The sequence below is a fragment of the Gavia stellata genome, chromosome 18, assembly GCF_030936135.1.
Source record: "Gavia stellata isolate bGavSte3 chromosome 18, bGavSte3.hap2, whole genome shotgun sequence".
NCBI classification, from domain to species: domain Eukaryota; kingdom Metazoa; phylum Chordata; class Aves; order Gaviiformes; family Gaviidae; genus Gavia; species Gavia stellata.
In genome coordinates, this window is record NC_082611.1 from 16,666,363 (window position 1) to 16,687,993 (window position 21,631).

The following is a 21,631-nucleotide window of genomic DNA, read 5'->3' on the forward strand; positions in this document are numbered from 1 at the left end:
GCTGCGGTTCTCAGGCATCCCCCTGCAAAGCCGGGGTCAGTTTTAACTCTCCTCCACCTTCTTTCTAATTTCTCAGCATCCTTTCTGAAACACGGATGCTGGAACCCCTTCTGCGGTAGCACCCAGCCCCGGCGCGGCCAGGACGTCCCCCGTGGGGAGCCTGCTGCTCCCGCCCTGTCCCTCCTGCCTCCAAAACTGCCCTCCGAGCCCGTCCTCGCCAGAGCACGGGTTTCCAGGAGAAGGGCCCTGTGCTCAGCGGAGGGATCCTTTTGCAGCTGCTCACATTCAACCACGTTTTATTTGCTCGGGACTCAGCTTATGAAGTTTTCTACAGCTGTCTTGACCTCCTCCGTGTCTGCTGCCCCTCTCATTTCCCTGGCTCCGGCATTTTTCTCAGCAGGGCTTTTTAATCTATTTCTAGACCATTGATGGAAATGCTGAATAGCATTGGGCTTCCCATCCAGCCCCCGGACACCCACTGAGAGCGCTCCCATTCTGCAGGGATTCCCCATTGATGGCTGTCGGTTTGCCAGCTCCCAGTCCCTTTAAGGTGTCTCTCTTGATGTTGTATTGTGCTAATTTTTAATCAGAATACTATATGGATTAAGTCACATGCCTGAACAGAGTCCAGGTCTATTATTTCTATGCCATAACCTTTATCAGCCAAACTTGTAATCTCTTCAAAGGATGACATCAGAGTTTGACAAGAGCTATTTTCCAGAAACCAGGCTGATTGCATTAATTATATTCCCATCCTTTAATTCTTTACCAGCTGAATCCCACATCAGCTTTGCTAGTATTATGCCTGAGATCAGTGTTGCACTGCTACATGTAAATCAGCTCCGAGCATCGTTCACAGAAAGCTGGAAAAAAGTGTCGCACGTTTCCAAAAGCGTTCCCTAAATGCATGGCAACAGGCGCACGCAGTAGAATAATTGCATCGAAACCCAGAAACCAACCCTAGCAGAAATCTTTCTGAGTAATTTCTGATTTCTGGAGGACTGGCTCGTGGCTTGTGTGCGTGTTCAGCGTGTGGGATGGTACTTAGGGGTCTGCCTGGCTCAGTCGTGGGGCTCTGAGCGTATCGCCGCTTTCCAGGGAAGCAGGAGGCTTCGCGTTTCCCCATTGCGCTACTCTTGTTCGATCTCCGCATCTGGTAATGCCCTTCTTCTTCCCGCAATGTCCCCCGCCACGCCGGGCCCGCACTGCAGTCTCAGTGCCGGGGTACCCTGCCTGGGCAGAAGCTCCCCATAACCCCCCGTCTCGGGGTGAGACCCGCTCCCCACCGCCTCTCTGGGAGTCTCTGTGTTGTTCCACCCATTGCAGCCCATAGAGTGCCACCCCTTGGCTAGTCCCCTGATTTCTCCCCACCGCAGAGCTGCCAAGCTCGGAGAAGCGGGACGGTTTTTAAACCGGCTCTAGCCGGTTTGCGGAGGCAAGAGCCGCTGGTGGAGCCGCCACCTCGCTCCCGCCTCCCCCAGCCCACCGGCGCGCAGGCCCTCCCGGGCAGAGCTCGGCTGAAGACAGGCATTCCGTCCCGGACGGAGCAGCGGGGGCCCGCAGTGGCTTTGAGGCGCTTTTGGCTGCCTTTTCCCCGCCGAGCCAAGCCAGCTCCTCCACCCGGCCTCGAGGTCCCCGAAGCGTGGCCCTCTCCCGGGCCGTCCCCTGCCCCGGCCGCTGGCGGGAGCTCTGCCGGGCGCCTCTTGGCCGGAGCGAGACGGAGCCCTGGAGCCGCTCAGCCCTGGAGCGAGGCACCAGCCCGGCCGGGGCTCCGCTGGGGCCCCCAGCGCCGTGCCCGGGCCCTCGGCCACGTGCCAGCCTGCTCCCAACCGGGGGCTCCGCGGGGCTCGAGGCCTCCGCGGGCGGGCAGCGGCCGCGCGCCTCCCCGCCGGCCTAGCAGCGAGCGCGGGGTGCCGGGGCCGCAGCTCCCCCCCCGCTCCCCGCCGCCGGCCCCGGGCGCCGTGTGCCCCAGCGCCGCCTCCCCCGGGCCGGGCCGGGCCCGCTCCGCCCCCGCGGCCGGCTGCCGGCGCGGGCTGCCGGTGCCGCAGTACCGTCCGGGGGCGCAGGGGGCGCGGCGGAGCCGCTCTCCCCGGCGCTGGGAGGCAGCGGCGCAGGCGGAGCGGAGCGGTGCGGGGCTCGCTGCTGCTCTCTCCCTGTCGCCGCCACAAGCCCGCGGCCGCGGCCATGGGCGTCCCGGGCCGCCCGCTTTGTGCCGCCGCCGCCCCGCCGCCGCCCGCCGCCCCGGGCCGCCGCTGCTGAGCCGCATGGGCCGGGCCCCGCGCCCCGCGCCGCCGCCGCCGCTGCTGCTCCGTGCGGGTGAGTGAGTGAGCGAGCGGGGAGGCGGCCCCGAGCCCAGGCCCTGCGCCGAGGCCGCGCCGGAGGCCGCCGCCGGGCGGGAGGCGCGGGGCCGCGCCGGGCGCCGCCGAGCCGGCGCTAGGCCGCCCTGGGCGCGGGGGGGGCGGGCGCCTGCCGGCGGCCACGGGCCGGGCCGCGCCGCGGAGGGCGAGCGGGGCCGGGGGCGGCGGCGGGGCCCGCCTGGGTCGCCGCCCCCGAAGTTGCCCGGGGGCGGCGGGGGGGGGGTGGCCCGCGCGGCGCCCTGTCAGCGCCGGGGCTGCCCGCCGAGCCTCGCCCCGGCCCGGCGCCTCCCGCGGGGCAACTCGGGGCGGCGGGGCCCCGGCCGGGCCGGGGCGAGGCGAGGCTGCCCCTGCCAGCGGCCGTGGGGCGGGGGTCCCCCTCCGGGCAGAGAGGCGGCCGAGCGCCTCGCTCGTCCCCGCCGGCTCCGGCCGGCGCTCGCCCGCTTTCGGCGGGCAGCCGGCGGGGCTCCCCCCGGCCGGGGCGAGGAGCCAGCGCCGCCTCGCCGCAACAATGACCGACATGGCTGTGGGGCCGCTGTCCCGCGGGCTGCCCCAGGGGCTGAAGGGGCTGCCCCAAGGGGGTCCCCAGCAGCCGGGCAGGGGTGACTGGGGACCTTCACCGCGGAGATGGGTGCGAGCCCGACGTTCGCATCCGTAACCGAGGTGAAAACGAGCCAAAACCACAGCGCGGGGCGAAAAGCCAGCCGGTGCCAGGGCAGCGGCCGCACGCTGCGGGCAGCGTGGACTGGGCGCGAGGGCGGCGCTGGCTCCTGCGGCTGCATGGGGCAGGTCAGGCACAGGGGCCCGACCCCGGCCGCCTCTGCTCTCGCTGGGCCCGACCCCGGCCGCCTCTGCTCTCGCTGGGCCCGACCCCGGCCGCCTCTGCTCTCGCTGGGGTTATTTCGCGCCGAGCAGGTGGGCTGTGAGGACGGCACGGCACAGGTGGCCGTTCTCAGTTCAGCCGGGGAGAGGGAATGGGGGGAAAATGGCAAAACGCCCCAAAGACGTCTTCGCTGGAGCGGGGTGAGCTTTGAGAGGGAGGCCGAGCTAAAATGTGTCTTCCCTGGTGTCTTTTCACATGCAGTTGAGTCAAGCCAGTGCAGGGAGTAATTCCTTGGGCAGCTGCTGCTTAGTGGTACTGGGGCTTTGAGGCTGATGCTGTTCTGTACAGCAAGACTTTTCCTCCTGTCTTTAAATCATGAAGTTACCTTGTTGAGCAGCGGAAGTCGCGGCCCAGGGATTGTCCTTGCCCTCCTTCCCCACACCTCCCATCCTCCATATTGACTCGTTGCTCTTCTTTAAAAACGTTGTACTTGATCAGAGTTCCTTCTCAAGATGGTTTTCTCGCCTTCCTTCCATGACCTGAAATTTTCCCAGGCTCGTAGAGTGCAACGTTGTTAGCATAAATGAACCTTTTCTCACTGGGCTGTCTATGAAAACCAGTGCCAGACCTGAGCTCCTGTGCTAACATGCCCATTTGAAGCAAGAATGCAGTCCAGATGCCCAAAATGCTGGGGTCAACGACGCATCTGGATTCCCCTAGAGCTAGACGAGGCGACAGCGTATTTCTAAAACGCAGAGATTTGCGAGGAATGTGGCGCTGGTATGTCACTTGAGTGTACAAAAGCCACCTGTGTTTGATTAAGGTGCAATCTCGCTTTCGGGACCAACTGGATATTCTTTCAAAATATTTTTCACCAGCCTTAAACTCCTCTTTGGGGATAAGAATTTGCTAGATCGGTAGCCAGATAAAGACATGCTGCCTTAGTATGACCCGGTGCGTGTGCTGTCCAGGAAGGCTGTGCAGAGGAGTTCACGCAGCGCGGAAGACGGCGTGTGTCCTGTGGTACCGGAGTGTAGATCTCTTGGATGCGGGGACTGCCAGATCCCAGCGTCCTGTAAAACCATCAGTGTTGTGAAATTGGCCGCTGTTTTAGCGTGGCACCAGCTGTATCAGTGATGCCGGATGCTGGATGTAAAGTTTTGGGATATTCTGTAACTGTCGTTTTTAGAGGGTGCCTGGTTTGAGCCCAGCTCTGTGCTCTCCGAAGTCGCTGAGAGCTTTGCCGTTGATTCTGCTGAAAAAGAGGCGTTAATACAGTAATGGTGCAGAGCAAAATTAGTGGTTTGTAGTCTTAGAGTGTTTCTTTACAGTGATACTTACTTATTTTTTTTCTCATCTGTTTCAGCCGAACAAACTTGTTCACCTTGGAGCTACAAATATTGGTGAGTTGAGATTTGAGCTCATCCCCCACTGCTCCTGCGCAAGCAAGGACCGGAACAATGAATATCCAGGGGAAAGGCTTCCCCTTGGACCTTGGAGGAAGCTTCACTGAAGATGCTCCGAGGCCACCGGTTCCTGGTGAGGAGGGGGAACTCGTGTCCACGGATCCAAGGCCGGTTAGCCACAGTTTCTACTCCGGTAAAAGCGATGTGGTTAGAAATGAGACGTCCACGGCAACACCGAGACGCTCCGATTTGGATTTGGGGTACGAGCCCGAGGGGAGTGCTTCGCCAACTCCACCCTACCTGAAGTGGGCCGAGTCGCTGCACTCCTTGCTGGATGATCAAGACGGTATCAACCTCTTCAGGACTTTCCTGAAACAGGAGGACTGCGCAGATCTGCTGGACTTCTGGTTCGCCTGCAGCGGCTTCAGGAAGCTGGAGCCATGCACGTCTAACGAGGAAAAAAGACTCAAGCTGGCAAAAGCCATTTATAAAAAGTACATCCTCGACAACAACGGCATTGTGTCCCGGCAGATCAAACCGGCCACAAAAAGCTTCATCAAAGACTGCGTCATGAAACTGCAGATTGACCCCGACATGTTTGACCAGGCCCAAACGGAGATTCAGTGCATGATAGAAGACAATACCTACCCTTTGTTCCTTAAGTCAGATATTTATTTGGAATACACAAGGACAGGTGGGGAAAGTCCAAAAATTTATAGTGATCCGAGCTCAGGGTCTGGGACAGGTAAAGGGCTACCCGGTTATCTGCCGACTCTGAACGAGGATGAGGAGTGGAAATGTGACCAAGAGGCCGAGCCTGAGGCCAGCAGGGACTCGGCACCTTCCAGCCGGCTCACGCAGAAGCTGCTTCTGGAGACGGCCACCCAGCGCGCCGCCTCGGCTCGGCGCTACAGCGAGGGGAGGGAGTTCAGGTAGGTGAGGGCCGGGGCAGCGTCCCTTCCGCGGGGTGCTTCCAGGGAATGGATCGGGGCGGTGATGGAAAGCCTTGGAGGACCGTGGGTGGTGGGGAGCGCTCGGGGACAGGGGAGCATCCACATCGGGACGGGACGGTGTCGTGCGGGCGCTTCGGTGGAATGCAAAGCTTTATTTGAAAGTAGTCGCAGGTTATGTCAAGGGTGTCTTTGGCCGTTCCTGTCTGATCGCCCCCAAATAATTTCAGCAGCATGTTCCTTACCCGGGGAACTGCTGCTGGACGTGGTCCGGAGGCAGGTAGGGCTTGGTGGGCAGTCCTCGTGCGTACGCAGGGAGTCAAGCGAGCTGCAGTTTCAGGTCGGCCGTAGCCTGCACGGGCAGCAGGTCGGTGTTGAGTTACAGGAACGCAGGCGAGTGCAGCTTGCGGTAAAACTTCTTGCAAATACACCAGGAAATTGTTGTGATGAGCCAGAACTAGAGGCTGCAGGAAGCTTGCAGGAGATACCCTCACCTCTGTAATGTTTATGTGGGTCAAACGGGGATCACGGAGCTCCCTGAAAATGGTGCTGCTTTGTACACGAGATTCCCAGCGCTGAATTCTAGCGGTGTCAAAGTCAGAATCACCAAATCCTGTTAAAACCGTTCCCTGCTGCAGCTTTTCCCTTCATCAAAGTAACTGCAGGGTTTTTTTTAACTGGAGGAGTTGCACAGTTTTGCAGCCTGTTTTTTTTTTTCTGGGTCCCCCACCCACTTCCAGCCAACATGGATTTTGAAACTTGCTGAGAGCTCAGTTAAAATTCCAGACAATTAACTTAGCAGGGAGCTCTCTGGGATCAATAAGCATGTGTGTGTCTAACCCTTGCTGAATCAACAGAACCCGGCCAGAACACATTCCTACTTTTTTTTTTTTTAAATAAAATCTCCTTGTTTTAAGACCTGCTTAAGCTAAAATCTGACGCTTTGTGAAGATTACGAAATGAAGTAGCTGAACTGTCCTCTTCAAAGCTGCCTGCCTCATGAAAAGCATTTCTGTGTTTAATCTCCCTCCGCCGTCCCTTTAGGCTGGCAGCTGGAAACGCATCCCGCCCCGCGCAAGGTCTCGGCGCCTTTCGGCTGGTGAAATGTTTTGGGTTTGATTCGTGTTTTCTTATAGATTTTGAGGAAGGGATGTTGCATGCGAAACTCTTGGAGGAAAAAAAAAAAAAAAGGAATTCATGTGGACTCCCGCTGTTTTAATCAGGAGTCGGAAAAACAAAATCCCAGGGTCCTGGGACTTTCCCGTGGAGTTAATAAAAACCTTGAACGTTTCTTGAAGTGTGTTCTCACTGAGCCATCAGGTACTCGCTATAAGCGAAGGATTAGAAAAGTCTACGATTTAAGTAACTTTTTATTTAAGCGATAATGGCTTGAAGATTGAAAACAACTTATTTGAGGTTCAGCTGCGTTTAGCCGGTTCAGCTCTACCTTTCTAGAGCAGGTAGAAAAAACCTGCGTGCAACACTGCGCTTCTCAGCTCTGGCCTCAGAAAAAAAATGCGCTTTACCCATTCCGTGCCAGATTTTAACACGGTTTAAGAAATGTGCTGTGAAATAGAAGCGTTTTGGAGTAGAGGTCTTTGGCATTTTCATACTAGATTGGAACAACATTAAATAAATCTTTACCTGGGGGGGATGGAGGTCAGAAAAAGTGCATTACTATTGATTTGTAGTGTCCAACAGCCTGTCATTGGGGCTGCGGATGCTCCGTGGACCTGTCGGGTAGGGAGGCACGGAAACGCTTACTGTTCTCACCAATGCAGGAGTCATTTCTCAGTCTGGAGTAACTGAAGAGAAGTGATTTATTTTCTTTTTTAAATGTTGGTGTGTCAGCTCTAGGAGCATCCAGAGCATCGCCATGGAGGATGCTGCCCAACTGTGTAATCTCTGCATTTTTTATTCTAAAAAATCTGCTGAGATACTAATTTATGAGGTGATTGTTCCTCTTTGTGCAAGACCTTGTGGTTGAATTAACTGACTTCCCGGATGTTGTATAGCAATATCTGTCTTGAATTAGCTGGTTTTTAAACCGTAGCATCTTTATCGTGCAGACCTTTTTGTTCATTTACTTTCTCACCTGAGTAAGAGCGCTGGAAGCCAGCAGAGCTGCTTGCAGCAAGAAGCGATAGCTGTGTGCAGCATTTGAAAGGCTGGGTCCCAATTTATTTTGACAATTTCCACAAACCTTTTTTTTTTTTTTGCGTATGTGTGGAAGAATTTCTCATTTCTGTTCTTGAGGGAATGTTGAAATAAGCTGTTTTGCATTATATCTGAGGGCCTGTTTAATCTTCCCAAGATTGAACTTCTATTCCTTGGCTTCCATGGAAACCCTAAATAAAGAGGAATCTGAGTAAATGCAATAGAAGTATTTCTCTGTTAGTAAATGAGCATCTTGAATCAGCTCCAAATTTTTTGCAGCAGAAAGTTCATAAATCTTGACGCGGTAGCTCTGCTCTCAGGAGAGCAAATGTAAAAAAATTCCTCAAAGGGTAGAAGACAACCCATTATTAGCGTTGGATATTTTGAAGGTGTGCAAGTGTGCATGCGTATGTGAGAATATCCCAAAGCCAAAAGCATCGCCGTTACCCACTGTGTTTTTGTATGCGTAGGAAAAGGCCAATAGTCATTATAGTTAGGCTCCTGCAAATTAATTGGACATTGGTTATGGATCAGTGAACTTCAAAGAGGGTAACCCCCAAAGATCTCGGGCATTAACTCGCAGCTTCCGAAAGTGACACTAACGTGGTTGTGAGGGCGACTAAATCGTTCATTAACCTTCTTCTGACACGGTGGGACAGCGTTCCTCGGATCCGAAGAGCAGAAATTAAACCTGTGCCTGAGAACCACCCTGCAGCCTGGTTTTTGAGCACTCCAGGAAAACAGACACATCTTCAAAAGCTGGAAATTTGGTGTTTGGTGGGGAAGGGTCGCAGTTGTGTCTTTTGTTGGGGTGGGTTTCTTCTGCCGTCTCTTTAGCTTTGCATCAGAAGGGGTTCCCCTCCCACTCCCTAGGCGTTGGGGAGCGGCGCTCACAGCCGTTGCCTTTGCTTTCTTCCCTTGGTGGAAAGCGAGAAGAGTATAGGGCGTTACGTGTGGGCAGCTCTGCTTTTGTCTCTTCGGAAAGACCAGCAAGCTGGGAGATGTAGGTTGGTTCTGCCAGTTGATTTGGGTTTTGGCCCGTGTCGTGAAGTGCACAAAGTGTTGAAAAGGAGACCCGGAGGATGGTGATGAGAGGACATGCGGTGGTAGGTGAGGTCTCCAGTTACTGGACGTAGGGGAATATCATGGTGGAGCTGATAGGCACGGATGGAAACATTTCCCAGCGGGAGCTTTGGTGTACATGTGGTTTGGTTTTTTTTAAAGGAAGCTGGCTACATGATCTAAGCTTTAATTTCCAGAGTGCTGAGCTAAGCTCATGGCGTTTCACAAGTGTTGGTGGTTCAAATGAAAAGGATGCGTGATGCTGTTCTCCACCGGGGCTGGTAGAAATCACCAGGAGAGTCCTTACGCTTGTGCCCACGTACTGGCAGCCTCCCTGGACACGGGCGAGAGCAGCTCTCCCCAAAACACGCAGCCAGCGCTCCTTCGTAAGAGGGTATGCAGAGAAAGCAAGTGGAGAAACAACCGAAGGAGCTTTTAGAGGGATGTGACAACCTCCGGTCTGAGACGGTGCAATGACAAACACGGAGAGGAACGGCGTAGGCTGGTTCAGGGAAGATGCGGGATCTCTCCATTGCTTAGACAGTCCAGCGGTCAGAAGCTGGGCCTGCATAACGAAGAAGCTAAAATTTAGCTGGCAGACCTAATTTTGAGGTTTGCTGCTTCATTCATAATTAAATATTAAACTGCACACTTCTGACTCGAGACTGGTCAAGGAATCGGTGTGAATGGTACCGAATGGGTGGAAAACCGGGGATGCAAAATCACAAACGCTGATGCAGGAGCAGTCTGTGTTTAGAAGAGTCAAGGCATGCGTTACTGTCTTACCAATGCTGCTTTTAACTGGAGAAGCAGCATGTGCATCTTACTGGAGCGTCATGAGAGGTTGGTTGCTGGAAAAAAGCAGCTACTGAATGTTAAACTCATATGTAAAGGCGGAAAGAAAAGTTTTGGACGCTTAGCTTGACTTAGCTGGAATTAAAATTGCTGGGCCCGTAACACCACTTGTAATCGATACAACCCTATTTGGAGTCTGTGGCTAATTCCCAATTAGAAGAAAATAAGTTATAGAACAATAGTTTTGGTTCTGCATTGTTCTTGAGAGAAGTTAGTGAGTCTAACGGGGAGGTGGGGTCTGATGCTAACAGCGCTAAGTGGTAATTTAGTGCTCCAGCATTGTAAGATATACAAGACAAAGACTGATGGTGTTTTTGCACAGAAGTTACGCCAGCTTTTTTAAATACATTGTTAAGTTGATGAAACTTTTACGTGGAAATGCTTATATTAACAGTGTAAAGTATTTATACTGGTGGTTGCCAAGTTTTAAAATGGATTTTATTTGAAGAAGAATACCTTTTGTGCCCATAGCTTTGCCTCTACACAAATCAAGATGAAGAAGTGGTGTATTTGTTGTTTGGTTACGGATCAGCGCTTTGGCTTCTTTTTAAAGACAGGTAGTTAAGCTTTTAGCACTCTCTTTTGATAAATGAATAGCATTTTCTCCCCTCCTCCAGCAAACAGCTACCTTATTTTATTGTGGTTCAGTTTTACTTGCGTTCCTGAAGCTTTTCTCTTAAAAGAGCGAAAAGGGAGTTATACCCCCCTCTTTTTGGTGCTGGGCAGGTTCAGATTGGACATTGGGGGGGGAAAAATCATGAGGAGTGCGATGCAGCCCAGGAACGGGTCACCGGAGAGGAGGGGATCTCCATCCTTGGAGGGCTTCACAGCTGGGCTAGACAGAGTCACGGTCCGTCTGGTCCAGTGTTGGCGGTGGTCCTGTTTTGGTGTGCGCTTACACTGACGGCACAAATCATGAGACACTGTGTTTTGAGAACCAGGTTGGAAGTTGGACTGTTTTGGGTTCTGCCCGGTTTCAGAAAGAATTGGGTGCCGAAAAGCTGAACGGGAGCTGAACCGATCCCAAGACGCTGAGAAGTGCAACCGGGAGGTGGGCCACGGGGTGGGTACACCTTGGTTTTGATCTGCCGTTCAACTTCAACTTGGCTTTATGTTTTAAGAGTTTCTTTGTTGTCGCTATAATGGACTAATCCCTTGAATAATTAGTTACCATTGGACGATTTAAAAAATGACTGCCTCTTGGATGTTTTCCTTTAATAGTCTGTTAGATCCTGGATTTATTAACCATTGAGACAGACTGTGAAATCCTGTTACGCCAGGCTTTCTTGGTGGGAAAGGGACTGAGAAGGGTGTGGGGGTGCTGGGGGAACACACCCTGGCCTCGTCTTAGGGTAGAGCTGTTGACTTCCCCGCCTTCCCAAGCCCTGCAAGAAGTCCTCCCTGCCCACTGGGCTGGCTCGCTGGCTGCCGGAGCACGCCACGGCCGTGGGTCATCCCTAGGTTTGGGCCTTCGGAAGGTGCTCCAAGAAGTTAGAGCACCATGGCTGCACGGTGCAAGGCCAGTCACGCAGTCGCCACGCATTTAAAATAAATCATGGACCTGATTTTATTAGAATCAGTGAAAAAAATCGAGTTTCAGAAGTTGCTGTATGTGTAGGGCAGAAAATTGCTGTGTTTAAAAAAACCTCGGGATGGAGGTGCTGATATCCTAAATCAGTTCCTGGAAATATCATTGGATTATTAGGCTCATCCTTAAATCCATTAAGCAAATTACAGTTAATCAGTCAAATAAAAGAAGAAAGATCTTTTGCAAGGCCCTGTCTTTTGAGCCACATGCAGAAGCTGTAGTAATATTTTAATTTTCCATCTGTCAGTGAATGTATTCAATCACTTCGCTTCCTTATGTGGAGGATTTGAAATTAGAAACTGAGGTTAATTATCTGCATTAAATGAAATATGTGAAGCTCACAAAAGCGAAAACCTTCACGATTTGGTATGGTCTGTTAAGCTAGGCAGGCTGTTTCAGAAGGAGAGGGGTTATTTTTTCCCGGTTTTGTTCCGATTGAAGGGTTTTAGTCACAGTAATTGAAATGATTAAAAAGTCAAATTGGTGGTGAATATAATTCTGAGCATCTTTTCAAAGAGATTTGACACTTGGTTGAGAGCAGGGGTTTGCTCTGCCTGGCGGCGTGGAGCAGCCGGTGTTGTGCCATCCCGGCGTGGGTGAAGCCGGTTGTCCTTGGCGCCTTGTCACCAACCCCTTCGGTGGCAGTGGGCTGTCACAGCTCTGCTGCCAGGTTAGTGGAGGTGATTTGGAAGTGGAACGATACCAGAGGAGAGCTACGCTTTTGAGCGTATCAGATACAAAACGGGTCCGACACAATCCATCCTAATGCCAGTAATTAGCTAATTACTGCCTGCTTCATTTTGAAGTGCAGCTTCGGACTCTACAAAGAAGACAATCCTCTTGGAAATACACCATCCCCAGCGGTCAGCTGGTTTGGGGGTGATTCGTTTTTTAAGAGGCTCATTTTTTTCCTACTGCTGCAGTATATACACGTGGCTCAGGTTTGAGCTGCTCTGGGGGGCTGCAGCGCCCGTCTCTGCTCGTCGGGGGCAAAGATGCCTCTTCGCTGATGCGGCCCTGAATCCCCTCCTCATCGTCTGGGCACTTCAGGAAAGGTCTCTTCTGGAGACATGCATCTTTTCGTTCCCCTCTGCCATGTGCCAGAGCAAGCTGCTTTGCCCAAAAGCAATTAGAAATTAAATTACAGTAGGTCACACTTACATGTAAAAGCAAAACCATCGTTACTCGCAGCCCTGGTCTGGGTTCTTCACTGTTGTTATGGCAGTGATGCATATAGGTAGAACTGTTGCAGTTTTAAGTCAGATTATCCAAATTCTATAAAACCCATGTTGAAATTGGATTTTACCTTTGAAGACTCTAGAGTACACTTTTGTGGTAAGACCTGGAATTTTTTGGTCCTGTGGCGCCCAAGATATAACCTATCCTTAAAGTACCGGCTTTTGGAAGGTCTTTAGCTGATCTAAATAGCTAATAGATTAATACCTTTCACCTACCCTGGTGAAAAACAGTGGAGGGAGGGAAAACTATAGCTAGAGGGAGAAAAACCTCTTTGAAGTACCCCAGTGAGACCTACTGGTTAGCACCAGGACCTCGTGTTCATCCCTGGACCTACCTCCAGAGCTAATGACCAGAAGCTACTGGGTTTTATTCTTCCTTTAACCCTCCGACTCCCACATATTCCCTGTCCTGCTGTGGACCGGAGAGTCTCAGTCCTCTCCCTCTCTCCATTTTCCTTTTCCTTGTTTCTGGAGGGTTAGGGGGTTTGTCGTTTATCTCCAGGGTGTGTTCAGAGAAATGCTGCTGCTGGAAGGAGGAGGGTGATAGTCATGGGGAGGTGGGATTGCTTTGGTTTTTTCCAGCAGTCCCCATTTAGAGTGGGTTAGCTCTGCTGGAAAACCGTATCTTTAGCGTTCAACAGATTTACCCTTTTCAGTTATAAATTTTGGTCCTTTTCTGGGCTGGCAATCAGCTTTTCAGACTGGGTGAGATTTATCTGGAAGAGGGGCTTCCTTGTTCTGCCATTGCTGCCAGCCTGGTCCAGGCGGTTGCTTTGGGACCTCCGTCCAGCGCATATATTCACGTGGGATCAATCGTTTGGTAGCTGAGGACCTCTCCGAGCTCTCACAAGCAAAGTACAAATCAGAGCCGAGTCGCAGGAGAGCTCCTGGGAATTACAGGTAGGATCCAGGGAGAGAGGTGCGGGGACTCTGTATCCAGCTGTAGCTACTGGGTTTGATTAACTTTCTCCTGGCTCTGCCCCACGGAAGTAAGAGCTGTAAAACCATTTGGCACCAGACATGCAAATGAGAGCTGGGCTGAAGCGACTGTTACCCTCCAGGATCCCAAAAGACGAATCAACAAATAGAAATTATTCTATTAGCAGGGGCAAAGTTCACAGGTTAACCATCGTGTCAAATCAATGAAATACAGCCTTGATCTCCTGCACAAGGGCTTTATTGTGTATAAATAAGAGTGCCCGAGCAAAGACAGCAAGTTCTTGCACTGTAACATTTGCAGCGTGCTGAAGAAAGGGAAGCTCTGTACAGATTGCAGCACGAAATGCCTCCTTCGGACATGGGCTTCATTCCTGCTTCAAAAGATTGTAAAACATGACCTTGGAACCTTCTTGCTCTCCCTATGGCCCTACCCAGATTGGATTTCCACAGGGCATGTATTTTTTATTTTTTTAATAAAAAGTTGGGGTCTTTGGCTAAGAAGGCTTGTCTTTGTACTTTTAATTCAGTCCATGTGACTGTCATAACATTTATTTCTTAGGAAATGAAAAATGTTCCTTCTTGAGCAAAGCCACAAAAGAAAGCTGTTGGGTACGCTGGCAACCTCAGGTGTGTGCAGCATGTGTCTTCTGCCGATCTGCTAGCGCTGGATGAAGACCGTCACCCCTTTGTAGCTTGGTCCAAGGCTCTGCCAGGAAAAGAAAGGGCAGAAGCTGCCTTCTTTGTTGTGGAAGTATTTATATTTAATGGGTCTTTGAACATCTGCACATTCGGGGAAGCTTTGTTTTCCTCTCTTGAGAAAAGCTACTTTGAAAAGGCTCGCTTGACCCTCTTTGCTTCAAGACGGGCCAATGCTGGCAAAACTAGATGAGCTTGAAGCAAGATGGAAATGGGCAGCAAAGGATGTGTGGATGTGTCACTGCAGCGTAGGATTTGTCACGTTGTAAAACAGCGCGTTGCGGTTTTCCCCTCCAGATATATGCAGTGAAATTTGTGACCTGGGGGTGATTTGAGTGCTGCTGGTTGGGGAAATTAGCCCGACTGGAGGCATTTGAGAAGGCTAAGCGTCCTGCCGTCCACAGGCGGTGGGTTTGGGTCTTCCCCAGAAGAGGCTGGAGGAGCCTGCTAAAACTGATCCATAAACCTTCCTCCTGAAGAGAGGAAGCTTTCCGAACGGGCATGGGAAAAACTTTCCTTTGGTAATCCTGGAGATAACAGGTCATGCAGCTTCACCCAGTGATTCTTGCACAATAACTTGTGGTCAGGCTGAAGTGTCTATTTTAGAAAGGCATCCAAGTGATGGGAGGTCATGCAGCATTTTTCTTATCTCTTCCCGTGGTTAGTTACTCTCACTGTTCTCAGCGTGTTCCTTACTGCTCCCTTCAGTTTTTTCCAGCTTCGGTTTCTAGCTGCTGGGTTTTGGTGTGCCTTTCCTCACTTTAGTGGCTCAAAATACCTTTGCATGTTTGCAAAAAACCCTACTGAATGGGTGTGAATGTTCTCCTTAAGTGGCAGCAGCTTTGTTATGGAAGGCCCTTTGGTTTTATTAGACTTTTCAACCCTCCGGTCGACTGTTAAACAAGCCGTAGCTTGTCATGGTTGACAAACCTTCGCTCTGGTCTCAGACCTAACCTACCAGTTTAAAAGGCAGTATTCTTTTGTGTGCAGGTTTCTGGGTGGGGACCATCAGGCTTCTAAGGGAAATTAACTTGCGGCCTCTCTTTTCCCCCTCCCACCTCAAATAAATTAAGTTTTGTGTTAACTGTTCTGCCACTTCCAAAGGCCAAAGGGAAATGTCAGCCTATGCTTTAGGTTTGCTGCTACCTGAAGTACTCTGCTACACACTGCGAGTGCAAGTAGGTGGGAATATATAATTATATTAAAAACGAAACAGCTGCACAATCAGTGTCAGCCACTGACGATAAAATGTAGAAAGTTTTTTTTTTTTTGAATGATTCATCCATCACTATTTAAAAACATGCTGAATTTATTCTTAAGCTTTGGAGAAGAATTCTTGCAAGGCTGGCGTTTGCCGTCTGTGATGTTTATACACCTGAGTAAATGCCTGTCTCAGCAGTTTGTCAGTGTTGAGTGCTCCAGATCTAAATCCCTTCAAAGGCAGAGCCAGCACACCTTTGTCTCTGCTGGCCTTTCCCTCTCCAGGCTTTTGGCTCTTGAGGTGGAACCAGTCGTAGCAGTGGCTGGCGGTAGGATAGGCAGGGTGCTGAGGCTCACGCCGTTTTAATAACTGTTTCATGCAGATTTGCTCTCCCTAGGTTTGGGTGGCAGAGGTTGTAGTGCCTGGATGACGCAAATAGCTGATGGGACTGGCGGAACGGTGGTTGGGGAGCGGTTTTGGGTGCCCACAGCCAAGCTATGGCCTATGTCTGTTCTCCTCTTTTTACATCCCTCCAGCAGTATCTGTTGAATGGACTGTAGTGGTCCGGGGAAGAAGGGAGGGCAGCTCCTTTGGATGGTCCCTCTGGGATGCGGCGGACTGGCCACATCTGATTTTAGGCGCGTTTAGGTGCTTTTCCTCGTGGCGTGTTGCTACAGGTGCTGCTGTTCTCTGCCCAACTGGGCCAAACTCACTATTTCTATTCTCAGCCCTGCGGTACTCAGGAGAAGGGAGCCCGTGCTGAGAGGGGGACATTTTTCACATGCTTCTCTCTCTCTGTGATTGCCAAGAAGTTGGAAATCTGCTACGCTGAAAATTGTTCGGGGTTGTTGTTGTTTTTATGCTAACATAGCACTCTGCCCGACTCAGGGGCCCAGATAAGCATCCGCGCAGGGCAGGGCTCCTGCCCACGTGGCCGGGAGGGCAGCCGGCACTGCAGTGGGTGTCAGTGCCGAGCAACCAACGCCTTGCAGTTTCATCAGGCTCAGGGTGCGTTTTTCCTCCAGCGAGAGGCACGGCACGGCGCGGACGCCTGCTGCAGCCTGCGCTGCCTTTTGCTTTGCTCCTCTGCAGCAGAGCGGGGAGAGGAGGGGAAGGATCCCCGAGACTGAGGAGTTGCGGTCTCTGGTCCAGACATTAGCGGGGTGCCCTCAGTCCCTGGGACAGTTCAGCAGTCAAGCTCCGCTGCTCCGTCACGCTGCTTGGATGGAAGAGATGAGCAAATTTGAGGAAGGCAGAAACCCCGGCGCTCGTTCTAGCCCCTCTCCTGCTGAGCCCTGCTGCCTGCAGCTGCAGCTTTAGTCAAGAGCTCAAGGAGGCTTTTCTGATCCTGCTGCAGTCTTGGCAGAGAAGTCAGCTGGCCCCATGCTGATCTCTTTTCCTTTCTTGATGCGGTGGTAGAACTCCTCTCCTTGAGAGCCGACTGCCCCTTGCAAATATCATTGACTTGGGCACTGGGAGAAGTGGCTTGCTGGAGTGAGCTCATATCCCACCGATTTCATAGCGAAGATGCTGGCCTTGCAGTGCTCCAGTGCCTGCCCACAGCTCTTCCACACGCTCAGAAGGGTAGATGCTTCCTACATCTCACTGGATTTGCCTCCCGATGGTAGGATACACTTGAGAGGCAGCACTTGCTTGGGCTCAGCGAGGGCATCGGGGTTTTGGTCCCTGCTGGCGACACCCTGAGTCAGCTCTGCGTGGATTGCTCCCTTTCTCGCCTCACCTAGGTTCTTCTGTCTGGAGCCATCAACCACATTGCCAGCAGTCAAGCTACGAGCAACCCTTTTTCTTTGTTAATTGCTGCCTGTGGCTTGGCAGCAGCAATGTCAGAAACCCTCCCAGGTAGCCCATCTTGGGCTGTGGACTTGGGTGTAGTGTGTTGCCTCGGGTGGCATGGAGTAGCATAATCCTCTCACTTCCCAGCTTTGGAAATCATCCTGGAAGCCTGAGCTGAAGAAAGAGGGTGGGACTGGAGCCAAACCTCTCGTTCCAGATGGGACAGTAATGGCAGGAACACCTATTGTCCACAAAGGTGTTGCCAAGCCACAGAAGGCAATTAACAGGGAAGAAAAATGTGCTTCCTTTAAAATCTGAATTTTAGAAATAGTTTTTCTTTTTAAGTTGAACATACATACATTGATACGCCAAGTAGGCAAAATTGGGATTGTAAGAGCAAGCACCTGAAATTATCTAACTTGTATAGTTAGCAAGTTAATAAAACAGGCAGGTTTGTCAAACGGGATTATATTCAGTCCTGAGCAATAGTTGAATGTGAAAAGGATTTATAACATCAGGTTACTCAGCGTTTGGCATAGAGGACAAGTAAAACACTCCTGGAGTATGGTAGAGAGATCTCTTTCTAACCATATTGTTGCCAATGTGGTTATGGTGGAGATAGAGTCTGAAAATAAATGTTTCCTCCTTTTTGGGGTCAGCTGTTTGTGTTGCAGCTCTAAACTGTGGATTAAACAGTCAGCCCCTTCAGGCCTTAAAAAGGTTTTTCCAAGCTCTCCCTTTCATACAGGGGACCCCTCTGCACCAAGTCTCCTTCCCCAGCTGACGCTGCAGCCGTGGTTTCTGTTTCTGCCAGGCTGCTGGATTTCACCTTTCGCTATCCTAGCACTCAGTGCATCAGGTCCCTCTGTATTACTGTATTTTGAGCGTGAATTTGGAAACAGAGAGCAGGATTTCAGTGGTGGGGACCTCAGGGGTGGGAAGTCCTTCTCAGGTGCTGGGGGGGAGCATGGAGAAGGGGAGCATCGGAGCGGTGCCGTAGCAGGGAAGAGGGGTGGGCAGTGGGGAAGTATCGTCTGCAGCCTGCGACCTGCGGCAATCCGGACTTGAGGAGGTGGCATAGAGAAGAGGGTAGATGGTGTGGCCCTGCGTTGGCTGGGGGTCTACTGACCGCGCGAGCTGTTTGAGGTCAGAGTGCCCTCCAAGTCCCAGGGGAGTGCGTTATTAGCGCTTTACTACCCTTCCTATCTCCAGCTTCCCATATAGACAAAACACGCACGCATCACTTTTTGGAGAGGAGTGTGTTAAAGCTTGTCCCAGGCTCTTTCAAGCACGTTGTTGGCTTTCCTTGCATCAGTCCTTCCTCCTTGCTCTTCCCGTGGTCCCTACGATGCAAGATCAGAAAAAGCTGTTCCAGTACCTCACCATAGCTGATCGTAATTCTACGTCTCTCATCAGATTCCTTAAAATACTCATGTTCTTAGTAAGTACATCAGCCGTGGCCACCTTACCTGGTGTTGACAGTAGTCCTGCTTCAAGCTGGAGGCTGGACTACTCTGCTCCTCCAGAGATCCCTTCCAACCAATAGTGCTCTGATTTTAGTTCTTCGTTAACTGCCAGGCAGATCCTCCTCTGACACATGCACGTCTGAAGGACTTCATCAGCTTTTATGCAACAACGAGCCCCACAGAAATTCAAACGCTCATGCAGCTGAAGTAATGGCACTAACAGCTGGACTGGTGGCCGGGAGACAGGGACCAGCGCTGGAAGGAATCATGAAATACAATATGAGAGCCCTGCTCTGAGGTACAAGTGCAGTTCCAGCAACCCAAGCCACATGAGCAAGGAAGAGCTTTTTTTTTTTTCCCCAAAAAATATGTATCGAAAGTGAGGGATGAAACTGCCATACGATAACAGCCATCTATGCTGGATCACATCCTTGTCCATCTCTCTTCCTCTGCACCTCTGGGCGTGTTTTTAAATCTCCTGTCTGAAAGGTTAAGCTTTAAAAATGAGAAAGGTATGTTTCCTTTCCTCTCAATCATTTAATGATTTTTAATTTGCTGTTTGATCCTGGTTCTCATGCATTGACTGCGTGGGAACTACAGCACTGGGTTACAAATAAAGCAGGTGACTATTCCTTTAAAAACTTTAAGGCCTAAATCTAATTATGCAGCATTGAAATCAAGCATATTTTTCAAATAACAGAAGGAGTGCATTTGTTGTTGGTGGTGGTTGTTGGTATGCATGTTAGGAACCTCCCCTGTTGTTAAAGAGCTGATCTAAAATCTGTTCTCTTGGTGGTGAATTTCTCTTTGCATCGTGGTGACCAGAGCTCCTGCATCTCGCCTCCGAGGCCGGTGAAGGTGGGAATGGGCAATGCGCTATTTTTAGAAATCAGCAGTGATACATTCCAGGAACTCCTGCAGAATTTTTCAGAACCGCGTTTGAAGGTTTTAAGCACAGATAGGGAAATATGTCATCTGTGTAAATTGCTCTAAATTACCTGCAATTTGTTGGGAGTTGCCATTTCTAAGTGCTTATTGCAACTCTAGATATTTGAGGAAGCTTTTGATTATCCTGAGCTTGTAAAATGTAATTGGCTATTTCTTAATTGTTGTCCTCTGTGAAGTATAATTACCTGTAACGTAGAGCTTTTTATTTGTCAATGCCGCAAACAGGAAATCAAGAGTGTCTGATTGAGATAAGTTTGGGGACTCCAACATGACGTATACTTGCATCAAGTGACTTGTTTGTACTGGGACTGGTCTCTCCTGTAAAGTCCTGGAGGCCTTCAAAGAACCTAGAAACCTTAAATACTGTCTTTATGGCTTGTTGTGCAGAAGTCTGGCTTGTACTTTCCTAAAGCACTCTTCAAACATCTACCATCTTCTTAGGAAGGTAGTGGCATCTCTTCATTCTGACGTATTGCGTGAAGTTTCAGGAGGAATAGGCTGAACTGGAATTAATTGCTTAAATGCAGTTAATCAGAAGATGTGGTAGAGCTTGCTGACGTTCATGAATACCGTAGAGAAATCAGTTAATTAAAGCTTAGCAGCCTGAAGGAAGTTCATAGATACAGAGAATCCCAGTTCTCATCGGTATGTGATGGTACTTGGATGTAGAGCAGAGAATATGTCTTGAATGTCCATACCGAACTCGGATCTACTGCAGACTAAAAGTATGTCTTACCGCAGTCCGACATGTCTGCACAGGGAGTTGGTCCTCACGTCCCGTTTGCTGCTGCCCCTCGGCTGCCCTTGACCCAACCATGCTGGCATTCCTCTAGGACTAGGACGTGGGCTGGGAATGTGAGTCTGCGAGGCTGGGGTGACTTGGTTGAGGGGTGTGTTGCATGGTCGAGGTCTACCTGTAAACTTGCGTCTCCCCGGGTTCGTGTCATGCTCGCTCATGCTGAAGCTTTTATTGTCATCACCTTCCCAAGCTGCCTCTGTGCTTGCGTGCCGGGTAAGGCATTGAACATTATTACTTAATTGAACTTAGATGTTATTGGAGGGTTCTTTGTTGTAGTTCTGGGTTGTTTTCGTGTTTTACAGCAGCAATAGAAGTGTCAAGCTGGGTACGTTCACCCTTCCTTCATCTCCACCCGGGCTTGGCTGTGCTGAGCCCAAGCGCAGTTCTGGGAAGCGTTGGAGGAAGACGTAACGTAGATTGACGTGGCCAGCCTGGGGTTTTACATTCGGTGTAAGGGGGTGGAGAGCCATCAAGGGAAAACCAACAGGCCTCTCGTTCCCCACTGCAGCCCTGGGAGGTGCTGTGCCCAGACAGGCTGGTTTATGAACATTTCTGCTCCCATAGCTGGGGGTTTCCAGAACTTTTGTGTATGTGCGTTTTCCTTACGTGCAGTCTGTAGGTTTAAATATCCTCCTCACTGTGCGTTTAGAGCATGACTTAAAAGTAAGAGCTGCTTGAGAGCGTCCTCCAGGAGCCCCTGGCCGATTCTGCCGCCCGAAAGCAGCAGCGCAAGCTTCCTTTGGAGGAACCTCCTAAAAACAAAACCTTAAAATAAAAATCGTCTTCTTGCTAAACTAGCTCTCTGCAAACATAGAATTATTTCGTTTTATTTTTGCTCTTTTGATGGAGAACCGGTGCCGAACAGTTCTCAGGGAGAGCGGTGAGTCAGCTCGCCCAACAGTGACTCTATTGATAGATGGAAGGAGTGGCGCTGAAGTCTGTCTAGTCATTGTTGGTGCTTGGCTGGAGCGCCGGGGGCTCTGAGGGCAGGCTCAAACACCTCTTGCCAGCCTTGGAAGATCAAACGCAATGAGTCAGGGCGCAGAAAATCATGATAGGGCCCAAATTAATTAATTTTTTTTTTTAAACCCTGTTTTGAAAGCGGGAAGGGAAGGACACGCAGGCACTGGGGTGTGGGGGACCCGCCAGCTCGTGTCTCATTGCAAGTTGACTTTTCTTGCGTCTCCTGAGCTGCTCCAGTGGAAACTCGGCCCCTGCTCTGGTCCAGAGCGATGGACCTGCCAGCTTTCTCCTCTTTTGATAGCCTCTCATTTCTCATCTTTCTGTGTAAGGACATGAGGCAGAGCTGGAAAATAAACACTTACCACTGACACACTGCTCTTACGTATCCCATC

General features: G+C 51.1%; 1 protein-coding gene across 2 annotated transcripts in view; it reads left to right on the forward strand.

The window, feature by feature from the left end:
• Window positions 1-4,609: 4,609 nt before the first annotated feature.
• The window catches only part of AXIN1 (axin 1), a 70,924-nt gene continuing 53,902 nt past the window's right edge, over window positions 4,610-21,631 (forward strand). For both annotated transcript variants that reach the window (XM_059826328.1, XM_059826327.1), the window contains exon 1: window positions 4,610-5,515. In XM_059826328.1, the coding sequence (XP_059682311.1) occupies window positions 4,638-5,515 (878 nt within the window). In that variant the 5' untranslated portion in view covers window positions 4,610-4,637. The remainder of the gene's footprint in view (window positions 5,516-21,631) is intronic.